The sequence below is a fragment of the Mesoplodon densirostris genome, chromosome 6 (genome assembly GCF_025265405.1).
Source record: "Mesoplodon densirostris isolate mMesDen1 chromosome 6, mMesDen1 primary haplotype, whole genome shotgun sequence".
Classification (NCBI taxonomy): Eukaryota; Metazoa; Chordata; class Mammalia; order Artiodactyla; family Ziphiidae; genus Mesoplodon; species Mesoplodon densirostris.
The window spans coordinates 127,127,133-127,141,429 of NC_082666.1; the positions used below are offsets into that span (position 1 = coordinate 127,127,133).

General features: G+C 38.0%; 1 protein-coding gene across 1 annotated transcript in view; it reads left to right on the top strand.

The window, feature by feature from the left end:
• The window catches only part of MTMR9 (myotubularin related protein 9), a 115,144-nt gene that overhangs the window by 62,821 nt on the left and 38,026 nt on the right, over positions 1-14,297 (top strand). The window contains exons 4-6 of the mRNA XM_060102642.1: positions 313-486; positions 3,241-3,458; positions 4,351-4,512. Of these exons, the coding sequence (XP_059958625.1) occupies positions 313-486; positions 3,241-3,458; positions 4,351-4,512 (554 nt within the window). The remainder of the gene's footprint in view (positions 1-312; positions 487-3,240; positions 3,459-4,350; positions 4,513-14,297) is intronic.

Sequence of the window (14,297 nt, forward strand, 5' to 3'; positions counted from 1 at the left end):
GAAATGGGGAACTTGTACTGAAATCACAGTAAAAACCAATAGAGGAAGTTACAGAGCAATAAGTTTTGCTCAATAGGAGGAAGAACTTTCTAGGAACTAGGGATACCTAGCACTGTAGGAAGCTGGCTCTGAAGAGTGGAGCTCCTTTTCTGTGGAAGTATTTAAGTATGGGCTAGGTATCCTTCTATTAAATTCCTGTGAGATGGCTTCTTCACTGTATGAAAATTGATCTCTAAGCTCCTTTAAAAGTTTTCAGATTATTTTGTGACATTGAGATACTTGCTTAGCTTTGAAGTATTTTGTGTTTTTCAGACCAGTGAATGGAGGTTAAGCTATGTCAATAAGGAATTTGCTGTTTGCCCCTCTTACCCACCAATTGTCATAGTACCCAAAGCCATCGATGATGAAGCTCTTCGGAAGGTAGCTACATTTCGACATGGAGGACGCTTTCCAGTACTCAGCTATTATCATAAAAAAAATGGAATGGTAAGTGAACAATAAATACTGCTGCTTAATCGACTGGAAGACTTGGTTTGAGATTCTTAGAAATGTTCCCCTTTTCTGTGTACCTGTTCATTGAAGTGATTAGTCTCTCCTGCTGGGACTTCCGTTATTTAAGCTTTAGGGAATCAGGAGTAGAGTGTTTTCTGTGATCAGGACATGACTGAATTCTTTCCATGATGCTGCTTAACCTTAGTAAAGCCCACAGAAGTTTATCTTTAGGACTCAGTACAAAGGGAGCTAATGTTTAGTTGATACTTAAAATTAACACTCTTAAGTAGAAAAATAAATTTCTCTGACCAGAATAATGGTATATACTTTATTTTAATTATTCTCACCAGATTTTCCTGTGAAAGGTAAATTGAACAGACGTTTTTATTTTCAAAAGGAAAAGAGTGACACATGTCATTAGTCACCACTTAAGTAAACACAGGAGTCAGGAATTGAATGGGCAAGTGCTCACTGTGTGTTCGTTTCCTAAATATTTTCGAAGTTTATTTCTCTCCTCTTATTTTCTCTTTGTCAGTAAACTCTGCTTCTCATTTTGAATCCAATAGTAAATGAGTGGGTAAGTTATAGCTATCTTCCTATTTTCCTTTTTCCCCTGGTAGTAAGTCAAATGTAGATATTTAGGATAAAGGGATTTCTATAAATCAGGTCACCTATCTTGCCTGCTCAGCAGTATTTCTCTTCACTAGGGTTCACCATAAAGCATTTTAACAACTCGTAAAATATATTATTGTGTCCAGTTACATGGTAAGTGCAGTCTGAGAGTTAGCCATTGTCATCCTCTGGATGACCTTCCTTATGTTAAATTTCAAGGTAGTTAAGATAACAGTATGTATTATGGCACTGGTCCCCAACCTTTTTGGCACCAGGGACTCTTCATGGAAGACAGTTTTTCCATGGAAAGGGTGGAGGGATGGCTCAGGCGGTAATGCGAGCGATGGGGAGCGGCAGATGAAGCTTTGCTCGCCTGCCTACCACTCACCTCCTGCTCTGCGGCCCGGTTCCTAACAGGCCGTGGGCTGGCACTGGTCTGTGGCCTGGGGGTTGGGGACCCCTGTATTATGGGATGAGCTTGAAATAATTCTAAACCATTCGCCAGGGAATAGATCAGTATAACAGATATGGATTTCTTGAGAAAAGTTTCAAAAGCAGACTTCGAAGTATGTAGTTTTTGGACTTTGGAGACAAATGGTTAAGTCCTGGAATACTGGAAGAAGCCCACTGGAGAATAAAGAATAAATAAGTAGCTTTCAAGATATTGAAAGTGATTCCCAAAACAAGAATAATAGTACATAAATTTTTTTTTATTTTACCATCGGTGCCTTTTCTCTTTATAATTATTGATAAAACCTGCCAACCCTAAGTTTATGTAGTTGAAGCCAAAGTTTCCTGGTGTGTAGGCTGTTATCATTATCTTAATTACAGGCCCAGATCTGCTGGATAATTAATTCACTGATTAAATGAATTGTAATATTTGATCTTAAAGAGGAACTATAATTTATTATGTGAAAGTATTTTGAGATAGTAGGAAGAAAAATCGTGTAAAAGTACAAGTCTTGTTTTTGTTTTACAATGATTAACTATTGTCAATACATAGAAACATTTCTTTGTTTTAGGATCAAATTCATCTCCAAAGTGGCACACTGTTTTTTTACTTTTTTAAACATCTTTTTTGGGGTATAATTGCTTTACAGTGGTGTGTTAGTTTCTGCTATATAACAAAGTGAATCAGCCATACATATACATATACCCCCATATCTCCTCCCTCCCACCCCTCCCTATCCCACCCCTCAAAGTGGTCACAAAGCACCGACCTGATCTCCCTGTGCTATGCGGCTGCTTCCCACTAGCTATCTATTTTACATATATGTGTATATATACATATACAGTGTATATATGTCCATGCCACTCTCTCACTTCGTCCTAGCTTACTCTTCCCCCTCCCTGCATCCCCAAGTCCATTCTCTAGTAGGTCTGCGTCTTTATTCCTGTTGTGCCCCTAGATTCTTTTTTTTTTAAACAGAGAACAGGAGTCTTTATTTATTTTTAAATTTATTTATTTATTTGTTTGTTTTGGGCTGTGTTGGGTCTTTGTTTCTGTGCGAGGGCTTTCTCTAGTTGTGGCAAGCGGGCGCCACTCTTCATCGCGGTGCGCGGGCCTCTCACTATCGCGGCCTCTCTTGTTGCGGAGCACAGGCTCCAGACGCGCAGGCTCAGTAGTTGTGGCTTATGGGCCTAGTTGCTCTTCGGCATGTGGGATCTTCCCAGACCAGGGCTCGAACCCGTGTCCCCTGCATCGGCAGGCGGATTCTCAACCACTGCGCCACCGGGAAGCCCCACCTAGGTTCTTCATGACCATTTTCTTTAGATTCCATATATATGTGTTAGTATACGGTATTTGTTTTTCTCTTTCTGACCTACTTCACTCTGTATGACAGACTCTAGGTCCATCTACCTCACTACAAATATATCAATTTCGTTTCTTTTTATGGCTGAGTAATGTTCCACTGTATATATGTGCCATATCTTCTTTATCCATTCATCTGTCTGTGGACACTTAGGTTGCTTCCATGTCCTGGCTATTGTAAATAGAGCTGCAATGAACATTGTGGTACATGACTCCTCACAGAATTGTTTTTTGAGATACTCTTAATCTAGCTAATTCATTTCTGTTTGCAGAAACTTTAAAAAGCAGCTACTGTTAAATTTTAGACTCTATTGTCCTTGTAGGTTATTATGCGAAGTGGCCAGCCACTCACTGGCACAAATGGGAGACGGTGCAAAGAAGATGAGAAGCTGATAAATGCTACCCTCAGGGCAGGAAAGCGTGGCTACATCATTGACACCCGACCTCTAAACGTAGCTCAGCAAGCTAGAGCCAAAGGAGGTGGCTTTGAACAAGAAGCTCATTATCCCCAGTGGAGGCGGATTCATAAGTACATTGAGAGGTAAAAGATTCAGGAGACAGTACTGGACTCTTATTTGAAGATATTTAGAGTGAGTGAGCCTTAGCTGTTCAAAAATCACAAGTTTTCAAATGAACCTTCATATTAACTTGAGTCAAAAAATTGGCTGGATATCCTGTCCTTGTGTTTTATAAGATAAGCAGAAAACTTAATGGTGGATGCTCAGAAGTGAGTTTTGATCAGATAGCATTTTTTCTCTGTTAGCTCTGAAATTTCATCACCATGAGGTCTGCTCCTCTACTTGTAGATCAGAGTCACCAAACTTACTGACAAGATATGGTACGCCTAATTATATTTTCCTAAGTCAAAAAGACTTAGACATTTAATTTCCCTGCTATGCACTTATTTTCACATCTTGTTTCCTCTACCTATATCATCTCCTTTATGCTTGCAATTAGTGGTTTATAATTGCTTCTGGGTGGGTGAGTGGGTGGGAGTTGGAGCTAATAAAACAGTGGGATCTGAGCTCGCCTTGGGCATCCCTGCTGACAGTACCCGTGTCCAGAGTTGATTCTGTGGGAACGGGACACAGATGTTGGTGGTGCTGTTTTGTGACCTGTCACAAAAAGCAGTGCTGTGGCCCTCTCCTCAGTCAGGTAATTCAGTTATGCAAACTGGGTTTAATCTGTTCAGATAAGGAAGAGTTTACCATCGCAGGCATTTAAGCATTTCACAATCATGTTTAAATATTAGTTTTTCAGTCTTTAACCCTGTAAGTTATTATATAGCAAGGTAAATATTTTTATAGTATTTTGAGCTGCTTTTTCTCTTGGATATATATTGGGGGCTGAGTTCTTGATTTGGTTTCTTCTTTCATTGTTCTATGTTCTGTTTTCTTTCTTTCTTCTTTTTAACTTTTTCTTATTTTTGAAAGGTATCACATTCTTCAGGAGAGCTTAATCAAACTCGTGGAAGCTTGTAATGACCAAACACATAACATGGACCGATGGCTCAGTAGATTGGAGGCCTCCAACTGGCTGACTCACATCAAAGAGATTCTGACAACTGCCTGTCTGGCAGCTCAGTGTCTCGACAGGTAAAGTGCATCTCCGGGTTCTGGAGCGGGGCACTCACACCAACTAGACTTCGCTTCCATCCAGACCTGTGGTTGTGTATTATGTTACTGTTCACGCCTGTCTGTATCTTATGTTCACATCATTTTACGAATAACTATAGAAGATAGTCAATGCCATTCAGTATCAGTGAAGTGTGTGTGTAGAGTCTGGCATTTAATTGATAATGTGTCTTGAATGAATGTGAACCATGTACATATACATGTCTTCCATGACAAAAATTTTTTAAGTACTAAAGGATGTATTTTTTTCTATAAAAATCCTTAAAATGTGAATCTACCAATTTTCCTTTTCTTAGACTGAAAAAGAATGAAAAGTTTTCTTATTTCTCCTTAGAGGGCCAAACTTGGCCTTCAAGGAACTTTTGAAATAGCAATGAAAGGAAACATGTAATTTTGTTACACAGTAAATGATCCTTTCTAATGTCTCAGCTATCTTGTTACAAACTACTTGATATGTGCAGTTATATCTGGATCTCAAGTTGAGAAGACCGGATGGTAGTGATGTGAAGTATATGAAGTGGTTTTAGTTTATTCACTCAGTTGAAAGTTGCTAATCCTTGAGACTTGCTTGAGGCAGAAGACTTGAACAGGGGTAGAAGGATTGGTATAAGGTGTTGCAGAAGCTTAGAATGCCCTTTTATTTTATTTTATTTATTTTTCATTTTAAACCTGGTTTTTTTTAAAATTTATTTATTTAGGGCCGCGTTGGGTCTTCGTTGCTGCACGCGGGCTTTCTAATTGCCGCAAGCGGGGGCTCCTCTTTGTTGCAGTGTGCGGGCTTCTCATTGTGGTGGCTTCTCTTATTGCAGAGTACAGGCTCTAGGTGTGTGGGCTTCAGTAGTTGTGGCAGGCAGGCTCAGGAGTTGTGGCACACAGGCTTAGTTGCTCCGCAGCATGCAGGATCTTCCGGGACCAGGGCTCAAACCCGTGTCCCCTGCACTGGTGGATTCTTAACCACTGCACCACCAGGGGAAGTCGTTTTAAAATCTTATACACTTGCAAAGATGGGGTGGAGGGGGGTGCTGAACTTCCTAGCAGCCAATTCAAAGACAGAGAACACTTTGCTTAAAAATGAACCCATATAAACATGAATTTCAATTAGAACCCCGATCTGCATTCACATAGGATGCTGCAACAGGCCCTAGAAGAGCTGGCTAAGTCCTTGTCTTGGTCCATCTCTACTCTAATATCTTCATTAGCTTCCACAGAGAATAGATGTCTCCTCGATAAGGCATCAGTTACTCCACTTGAAAGCAGACAGGAGAAAGACTGAAAGGAGGTTTTCTGCAAACCAGAGTTTTAAAAGAATGCCTTAAATTTAATTTCTTTCCCATCTTGTTTCCATTGTCTCTTTTATTCCTTCCTGTTTTCTAAATGACTGTTATCATCACATTCAATTGGTATTGAAGCCCTGCCAGGAGTAATGGCCAGAGCAGTCCAAGGAGCACTGAGCTGTTTCTCCTTGATTTTGTCTTTCTGTATCTCAAGTAGCACAAAAGCCTTGTCTTCAAGGAACAGTTCAAACATCAACAGGCACGTTGCTTTTCATAAACCACATGTCCACCTCAGTCACCTTTTTTCTTTCTTTCCTGGATTGAACTTCTAAGTCTACCTGCATTATTCTTTGTTGATTTGCCTCAGTCATGTCTCAAATTCCTATACATATATAATTTCCTTTAAGCTTCCAAACAACAATTGTTATGTATTATTACCCTACCTCTATAGATAAGGAAAAATAAAATCAGAGTAAGTTGCCTGTGTTGTGCTGATTACAGCCCAGTGGCAGTGCTGAGAGTCCAACATTTTTGTAAGAAATAATTGAGGAATAACACAGATAGACCCTTGAGTGTATGTCTCTGGATCTTTTCCTGGATCTTTAAATGGCTGTTGTTCTGCTCTGATATTTTCTATGCTATTTTGTTTGTTTGTTGTTGTTGTTTTTGGTTTAAGTAACATCAGGGATAGTTAACATACAAACTTCTAGCTGGGAGAGCAAATCTATTTCACAGGGAAAAATGCCCATCCCTTGGTTGTTTCAGAAGGGACTCCTTGTTTGCTTCAGAAAGCTGAAGGAAGACTCTGGGAGCACATTAATATATGCTAACAACTTTTTCTATAGGAAAGCGTGAAAACTTGCCCCACTCTTGTGTAAGACGGAACATGAAATATTTTGATACATTATCCTTCTATATTAAAAAAAATCTAGGCTGCTGCTTTAAAAGAGGGCAGATGTGACCCCAATTGCCTTTTGGGGGGTTAATTTTTAAATGTTTGCACACCAACAATTTCATCAACAAAAACATACATCTCTGAATAAAATGAGAAATACTTATAACCAAGAAGAACAACAGATAATTTTACTGGTAGTTACTGATTTTATAATGTTTTTCAGTTTATCAGAGTGATTTTTCTTTTTTGAAAGAATTTTGCATGCTTATTTTGGGTCAAATTCTAAACCTAGCCCTGACAACAGTATTTAATTCCCAGGGGCTAGTATATGTACACAACGAAAACTTCCAAAGATATCTTCCTATCAACTGAGTTATTTAAAATAATAATCTATTTGTCTGCCAGAAAAAACATATTGATATAATATTAAAGCTAGACTTTTGGAGGGGGAAACATATTTTGTTATTCATTTCTAAACAATTTAAAAAAGAAATATGAAAATAATTACAAAATCAAACTTTCTAGAGTCATAAATTATTTTATACTCCTAAGTGGTTAATTCCTTTTTTAATTAATTGAAGTATATTTGATTTACAGTGTTGTATTAGTTTCAGGTGTACAGCAAAGTGATTCAATTATACATATACATATATCTATTCTTTTTCAGATTCTTTTCCCATACAGATTATTACAGAGTATTGAGTAGAGTTCCCTGTGCTCTACAGTAGGTCCTTGCTGATTATCTATTTTATGTATAGTAGTGTGTATATGTTAATCCCAACCTCCTAATTTATCCCTTCCCCTCCTTTCCCTTTGGTAACCTATAAGTGTGTTTTCTAAGTCTGTGAGTCAATTTCTGTTTTGTAAGTAAGTTCATTTGTATCGTTTTTTAGATTCCACGTATAAGTGATATGATCTGATATTTGTCTTTCTCTGTCTGACTTCACTTAGAATGATCATCTCTAGGTCCATCCATGTTGCTGCAAAAGGCATTATTTCATTCTTTTTTCATTCATTTTATCCCCATCAGTGTATACATGTCAATCCCAATCTCCCAACTCATCACACCACCACCACCACCACCCCCGCCACTTCCCCCCTTGGCGTCCATACGTTTGTTCTCTACATCTGTGTCTCAATTTCTGCCCTGCAAACCAGTTCATCTGTACCATTTTTCTAGGATCCACATATATGCGTTAATATACGATATTTGTTTTTCTCTTTCTGCCTTACTTCACTCTGTATGACAGTCTCTAGATCCATCCACGTCTCTACAAATGACCCAATTTCATTCCTTTTCATGGCTGAGTAGTATTCCACTGTGCATATGTGCCACATCTTCTTTATCCATTCATCTATCGATGGACCTTTAGGTTGCTTCCTTGTCTTGGCTGTTGTAAACAGTGCTGCAGTGAACAGTGAGGTGCATGTATCTTTTTGAAGTATGTTTTTCTCCAGATATATGCCCAGGAGTGGGATTGCTGGATCATATGGTAGCTCTATTTTTAGTTTTTTGAGAAACTTCCATACTGCTTTCCATAGTGGCTATATCAATTTACATTCCCACCAATAGTGTAGGAAGGTTCCCTTTTCCCCACACCCTCTCCAGCATTTATTATTTGTAGACTTTTTGATGATGGCCATTCTGACTGGTGTGATGGGATACCTCAGTAGTTTTGATTTGCATTTCTCTAATAATTAGCGATGTTGAACATCTTTTCATGTGCTTTTTGGCCATCTGTATGTCTTCTTTGGAGAAATGTCTATTTATGTCTTCTGCCCATTTTTTGATTGGGTTATTTGTTTTCTGCATCATCTGTTTGTATATTTTGGAGATTAATCCCTTGTCAGTTGCTTCGTTTGCAAATATTTTCTCCCATTCTGTGGGTTTTCTTTTTGTTTACGGTTTCCTTTGCTGTGCAAAAGCTTTTACGTTTTTTTTTTCTGGCTGCGTTGGGTCTTCGTTGCTACACACAGGCTTTCTCTAGTTGCGGCGAGTGGAGGCTACTCTTCATTGCAGTGTGCAGGCTTCTCATTGCGGTGGCTTCTCTTGTTGTGGAGCACGGGCTCTAGGCACGCGGGCTTCAGTAGTTGTGGCTTGTGGGCTCTAGAGCGCAGGCTCAGTAGTTGTTGCGCATGGGCTTAGTTGCTCCGTGGCATGTGGGATCTTCCCAGACCAGGGATCAAACCCATGTCCCCTGCAGTGGCAGGCAGATCCCTAACAACTGTGCCACCAGGGAAGTCCCACTTTTAAGTTTATTCGGTCCCATTTGTTTTTTTTTTGTTTTTCTTTTCTTTTATTGGAGTGTAGTTGCTTTACACTGCTGTGTCAGTTTGTTTTTATCTTCATTACTCTAGGAGGTGGATTGAAAAAGATATTGCTGTGATTTACGTCAAAGAGTGTTCTGCCTGTGTTTTCCTCCAAGAGTTTTATAGTATCTGGTCTTACATTTAATTAATCCATTTTGAGTTTATTTTTGTATATGGTGTTAGAGAATGTTCTAATTTCATTCTTTTACATGTATCTGTCCAGTTTTCCCAGCACACTGAGGGGTTAATTGTAATATTTCCACAAAGACAGGTCATAAGTGACGAGCCAGAAGCTGTGACTTGGGCTTGAGGTAGACGTTTTAGTACTATATGAAGCTCTGTGAGTAAGTAAAAATTTTAGATTCAACATTAATTAGACAATATAATCAGACATTATAATCAGGACAGCAATTGTGTTGACCACACAGTCACAGATACTGGTGAGAGAATTGGCTAAATTATCAAACCCGAAAAGATGCTGGTGAGAGAACTGGCTAAATTATCAAACCCCAAAAGAAAATGCCTACTTCTGTTATTTCTTAAGTCATCAAGAAGATTCAGTTGTTCTCAGCTTTGAAAAAAGCATATTGACTACAAAAAATTTACATAGACAGTAGCATGCATTCTTAGATATAATGGAACAATTTAATTAATGATGATGTTAGGATCCCGTTTTCATACATGCATTGTTCTTTTTTTATGACATCTCTTTCCATTTATTCATCCGATCTATCCATTAATTCGTCTTACTTTTTGATGCTTCCAAGCACATTACAGATCATTTACCTTTTTTTAATTAACATTTTTTCTTTTTTATTCAAACACAGAGGCACAAAAAGTATAATCATCCTCATCAGTTCACTCAGTCCCATGTAATTATTTTTTTTTCATCTTGATCTTTTGTTAGCACTTTTATGAATTCATCAGTTTTCCATTAGAGTTCTGAAAATGCTTATTCATTCAGTTCATCAGTATAGTCAGTTATCAGAAACCTGTACTTGTCAGTCTTTTCCATGAATTCCTTGAAGATGAAACCCTTTTATAGGAACATTTTTGCAAAAGCATCAGAGTACACCCAGAACTGTCTGTAAATGACAAAAGACTTAAAAATGACCATGGTTAAAGATTTGATGAAAGTTCATAATAATGCAGTTGACAAGGAAATTTAGTTATTTCTGAGATATACATTTTAAAGTAATAACTAGAATTCTGACTTCTAACATTATACCAGAACATATAAGATTTTTAGAAATTTCATGTAATGTCTGAAAAATTTATATTAACATATTTCCTTACAAATAACCCAAAGAAAGTTTAGTGCTAGGTTTTTTTTTTATATAGTAGGTTCTTATTAGTCATCAGTTTTATACACGTCAGTGTATACATGTCAGTCCCAATCGTCCAGTTCAGCACACCACCATCCCCAACCCCCTGCAGTTTTCCCCCCTTGGTGTCCATACGTTTGTTCTCTACATCTGTGTCTCAACTTCTGCCTTGCAGACCGGCTCATCTGTACCATTTTTCTAGGTTCCACATATATGCGTTAATATATATTTGTTTTTCTCTTTCTGACTTACTTCACTCTGTATGACAGTCTCTTGATCCATCCACGTCTCAACAAATGACTCAATTTCATTCCTTTTTATGGCTGAGTAATTTCCATTGTATATATATACCACAACTTCTTTATCCATTCGTCTGTCGGTGGGCATTTAGGTTGCTTCCATGACCTGGCTATTGTAAATAGTGCTGCAATGAACATTGGGATGCATGTGTCATTTTGAATTATGGTTTTCTCTGTGTAGTGGGATTGCCCAGTAGTGGGATTGCTGGGTCATATGGTAATTCTATTTTTAGTTTTTTAAGGAACCTCCATACTGTTCTCCATAGTGGCTGTATCAATTTACATTCCCACCAACAGTGCAAGAGGGTTCCCTTTTCTCCACACCCTCGCCAGCATTTGTTGTTTGTAGATTTTCTGATGATATGCATTCTGACCGCTCTGAGGTGATACCTCATTGTAGTTTTGATTTGCATTTCTCTAATAATTAGTGATGTTGAGCAGCTTTTCATGTGCTTCTTGGCCATCTGTACATCTTCTTTGGAGAACTGTCTATTTAGGTCTTCTGCCCATTTTTTGAGTGGGTTGTTTGTTTCTTTAATATTGAGCTGCATGAGCTGTTTATATATTTTGGAGATTAATCCTTTTTTGGTTGATTCGTTTGCAAATATTTTCTCCCATTCTGAGGGTTGTCTTTTTGTCTTGTTTATGGTTTCCTTTGCTGTGCAAAAGCTTTTAAGTTTAATTTGGTCCCATTTGTTTATTTTTCTTTTTATTTCCATTACTCTAGGAGGTGGATCAAAAAAAATCTTGCTGTGATTTATGAAAAAGAGTGTTCTTCCTATGTTTTCCTCTAAAAGTTTTATAGTGTCTGGTCTTACATTTAGGTCTCGAATCCATTTTGAGTTTATTTTTGTGTATGGTGTCAGGGAGTGCTCCAATTTCATTCTTTTACTTGTAGCTGTCCAGTTCTCCCAGCACCACTCATTGAAGAGACTGTCTCTTCTCCATTGTACATCTTTGCCTCCTTTGTCATAGATTAGTTGACCATAGGTGCGTGGGTTTATCTCTGGCCTTTCTATCTTGTTCCATTGATCTATGTTTCTGTTTTTGTGCCAGTACCATATTGTCTTGATTACTGCAGCTTTGTAGTACAGTCTGAAGTCAGGGAGTCTGATTCCTCCAGGTCCGTTTTTTTCCCTCAAGACTGCTTTGGCTATTCAGGGCCTTTTTGGTCTCCATACAAATTTTAAAATTATTTATTCTAGTTCTGTAAAAAATGCCATTGGTAATTTGATAGGGATTGCATTGAATCTGTAGATTGCTTTGGGTAGTATACTCATTTTCACAATATTGATTCTTCCAATCCAAGAACATGGTATATATCTCCATCTGTTGGTATCATCTTTAATTTCTTTCATCAGTGTCTTATAGTTTTCTGCATACAGGTCTTTTGTCTCCTTAGGTAGGTTTATTCCTAGGTATTTTATTCTTTTTGTTGCAATGATAAATGGGAGTGTTTCCTTAATTTCACTTTAAGATTTTTCATCATTAGTGTATAGGAATGCCAGAGATTTCTGTGCATTAATTTTGTATCCTGTAACTTTACCATATTCATTGATTAGCTCTAGTAGTTTTTTGGTAGCATCTTTAGGATTCTCTATGCATACTATCATGTCATCTGCAAAAAATGACAGTTTCACTTCTTCTTTTCCAATTTGTATGCCTTTTATTTCTTTTTCTTCTCTGATTGCCGTGGCTAGGACTTCCAAAACTATGTTGAATAAGAGTTGGGAGAGTGGACATCCTTGTCTTATTCCTGATCTTAGAGGAAATGCTTTCAGTTTTTCACCATTGAGAATGTTTGCTGTGGGTTTGTTGTATATGGCCTTTATTATGTTGAGGTAGGTTCCCTCTATGCCCACTTTCTGGAGAGTTTTTATCATAAACGGGTGTTGAATTTTGTCAGAAGCTTTTTCTGCATCTATTGAGATGATCATATGGTTTTTCTTCTTCAATTTGTTAATATGGTGTATCACATTGATTGATTTGCATATATTGAAGAATCGTTGCATCCCTGGGATAAATCCCACTTGATCCCGGTGCACGATCCCTTCAATGTGTTGTTGGATTCTGTTTGCTAGTATTTTGTTGAGGATTTTTGCATCTTTATTCATCCGTGATATTGGTCTGTAATTTTCTTTTTTGTAGTATCTTTGTCTGGTTTTGGTATCAGGGTGATGGTGGCCTCATAGAGTGAGTTTGCGAGTGTTCCTTCCTCTGCAATTTTTTGGAAGAGTTTGAGAAGGATGGCTGTTAGGTCTTCTCTAAATGTTTGACAGAATTCACCTGTGAAGCCATCTGGCCCTGGACTTTTGTTTGTTGGAAGATTTTTTTTTTTTTGGCGGTACATGGGCCTCTCACTGTTGTGGCCTCTCTCATTGCAGAGCACAGGCTCCGGATGCGAAGGCTCAGTGGCCTTGGCTCACAGACCCAGCCGCTCCGCGGCATATGGGATCTTCCCGGACCGGGGCATGAACCCGTGTCCCTTGCATCAGCAGGCGGACTCTCAACCACTGCACCACCAGGGAAGCCCCTGTTGGAAGATTTTTAATCACAGTTTCAATTTCATTACTTGTGATTGGTCTGTTCATATTTTCTATTTCTTCCTGGTTCACCCTTGGAAAGTTACACCTTTCTAAGGATTTGTCCATTTCTTCCAGGTTGTCCATTTTATTGGCATAGAGTTGCTTGTAGTCGTCTCTGAGGATGCTTTGTATTTCTGCGGTGTCCATTGTAACTTCTCCTTTTTCATTTCTAATTTTATTGATTTGAGTCCTCTCCCTCTTTTTCTTGATGAGTCTGGCTAATGGTTTATCAATTTTGTTTACCTTCTAAAAGAACCAGCTTTTAGTTTTATTGATCTTTGCTATTGTTTTGTTTCTATTTCATTTATTTCTGCTCTGATCTTTATGATTTCTTTCCTTATGCTAACTTTCGGTTTTGTTTGTTCTTTCTCTAGTTCCTTTAGGTATAAGGTTAGATTGTTTACTTGAGATTTTTCTTGTTTCTTAAGGTAGGCTTGTATAGCTATAAACTTCCCTCTTAGAACTGCTTTTGCTGCATCCCATAGGTTTTGGATGGTCGTGTTTTCATTGTCTTTTGTCTCTAGGTATGTTTTGATTTCCTCTTTGATTTCTTCAGAGATCTCTTGGTTATTTAGTAATGTATTGTTTGGCCTTCATGTGTTTGTGTTTTTTACATTTATTTCCCTGTAATTCATTTCTAATCTCATAGCATTGTGGTCAGAAAAGATGCTTGATATGATTTCAGTTTTCTTAAATTTACTGAGGCTTGATTTGTGACCCAAGATGTGATCTGTCCTGGAGAACATTCTGTGTGCACTTGAGAAGAAAGTGTAATCTGCTGTTTTTGGATGTAATGTCCTATAAATATAAATTAAATCTATCTGGTCTATTGTGTCATTTAAAGTTTCTGTTTCCTTATTTATTTTCATTTTGGATGATCTGTCCATTGGTTTAAGTGAGGTGTTAAAGTCCCCCACTATTATTGTGTTACTGTCGATTTCCTCTTTTATAGCTGTTAGCAGTTGCCTTATGTATTGAGGTGCTCCTATGTTGGGTGCATATAGATTTATAATTTTTATATCTTCTTGGATTGATCCCTTGATCATTATGTAGTGTCC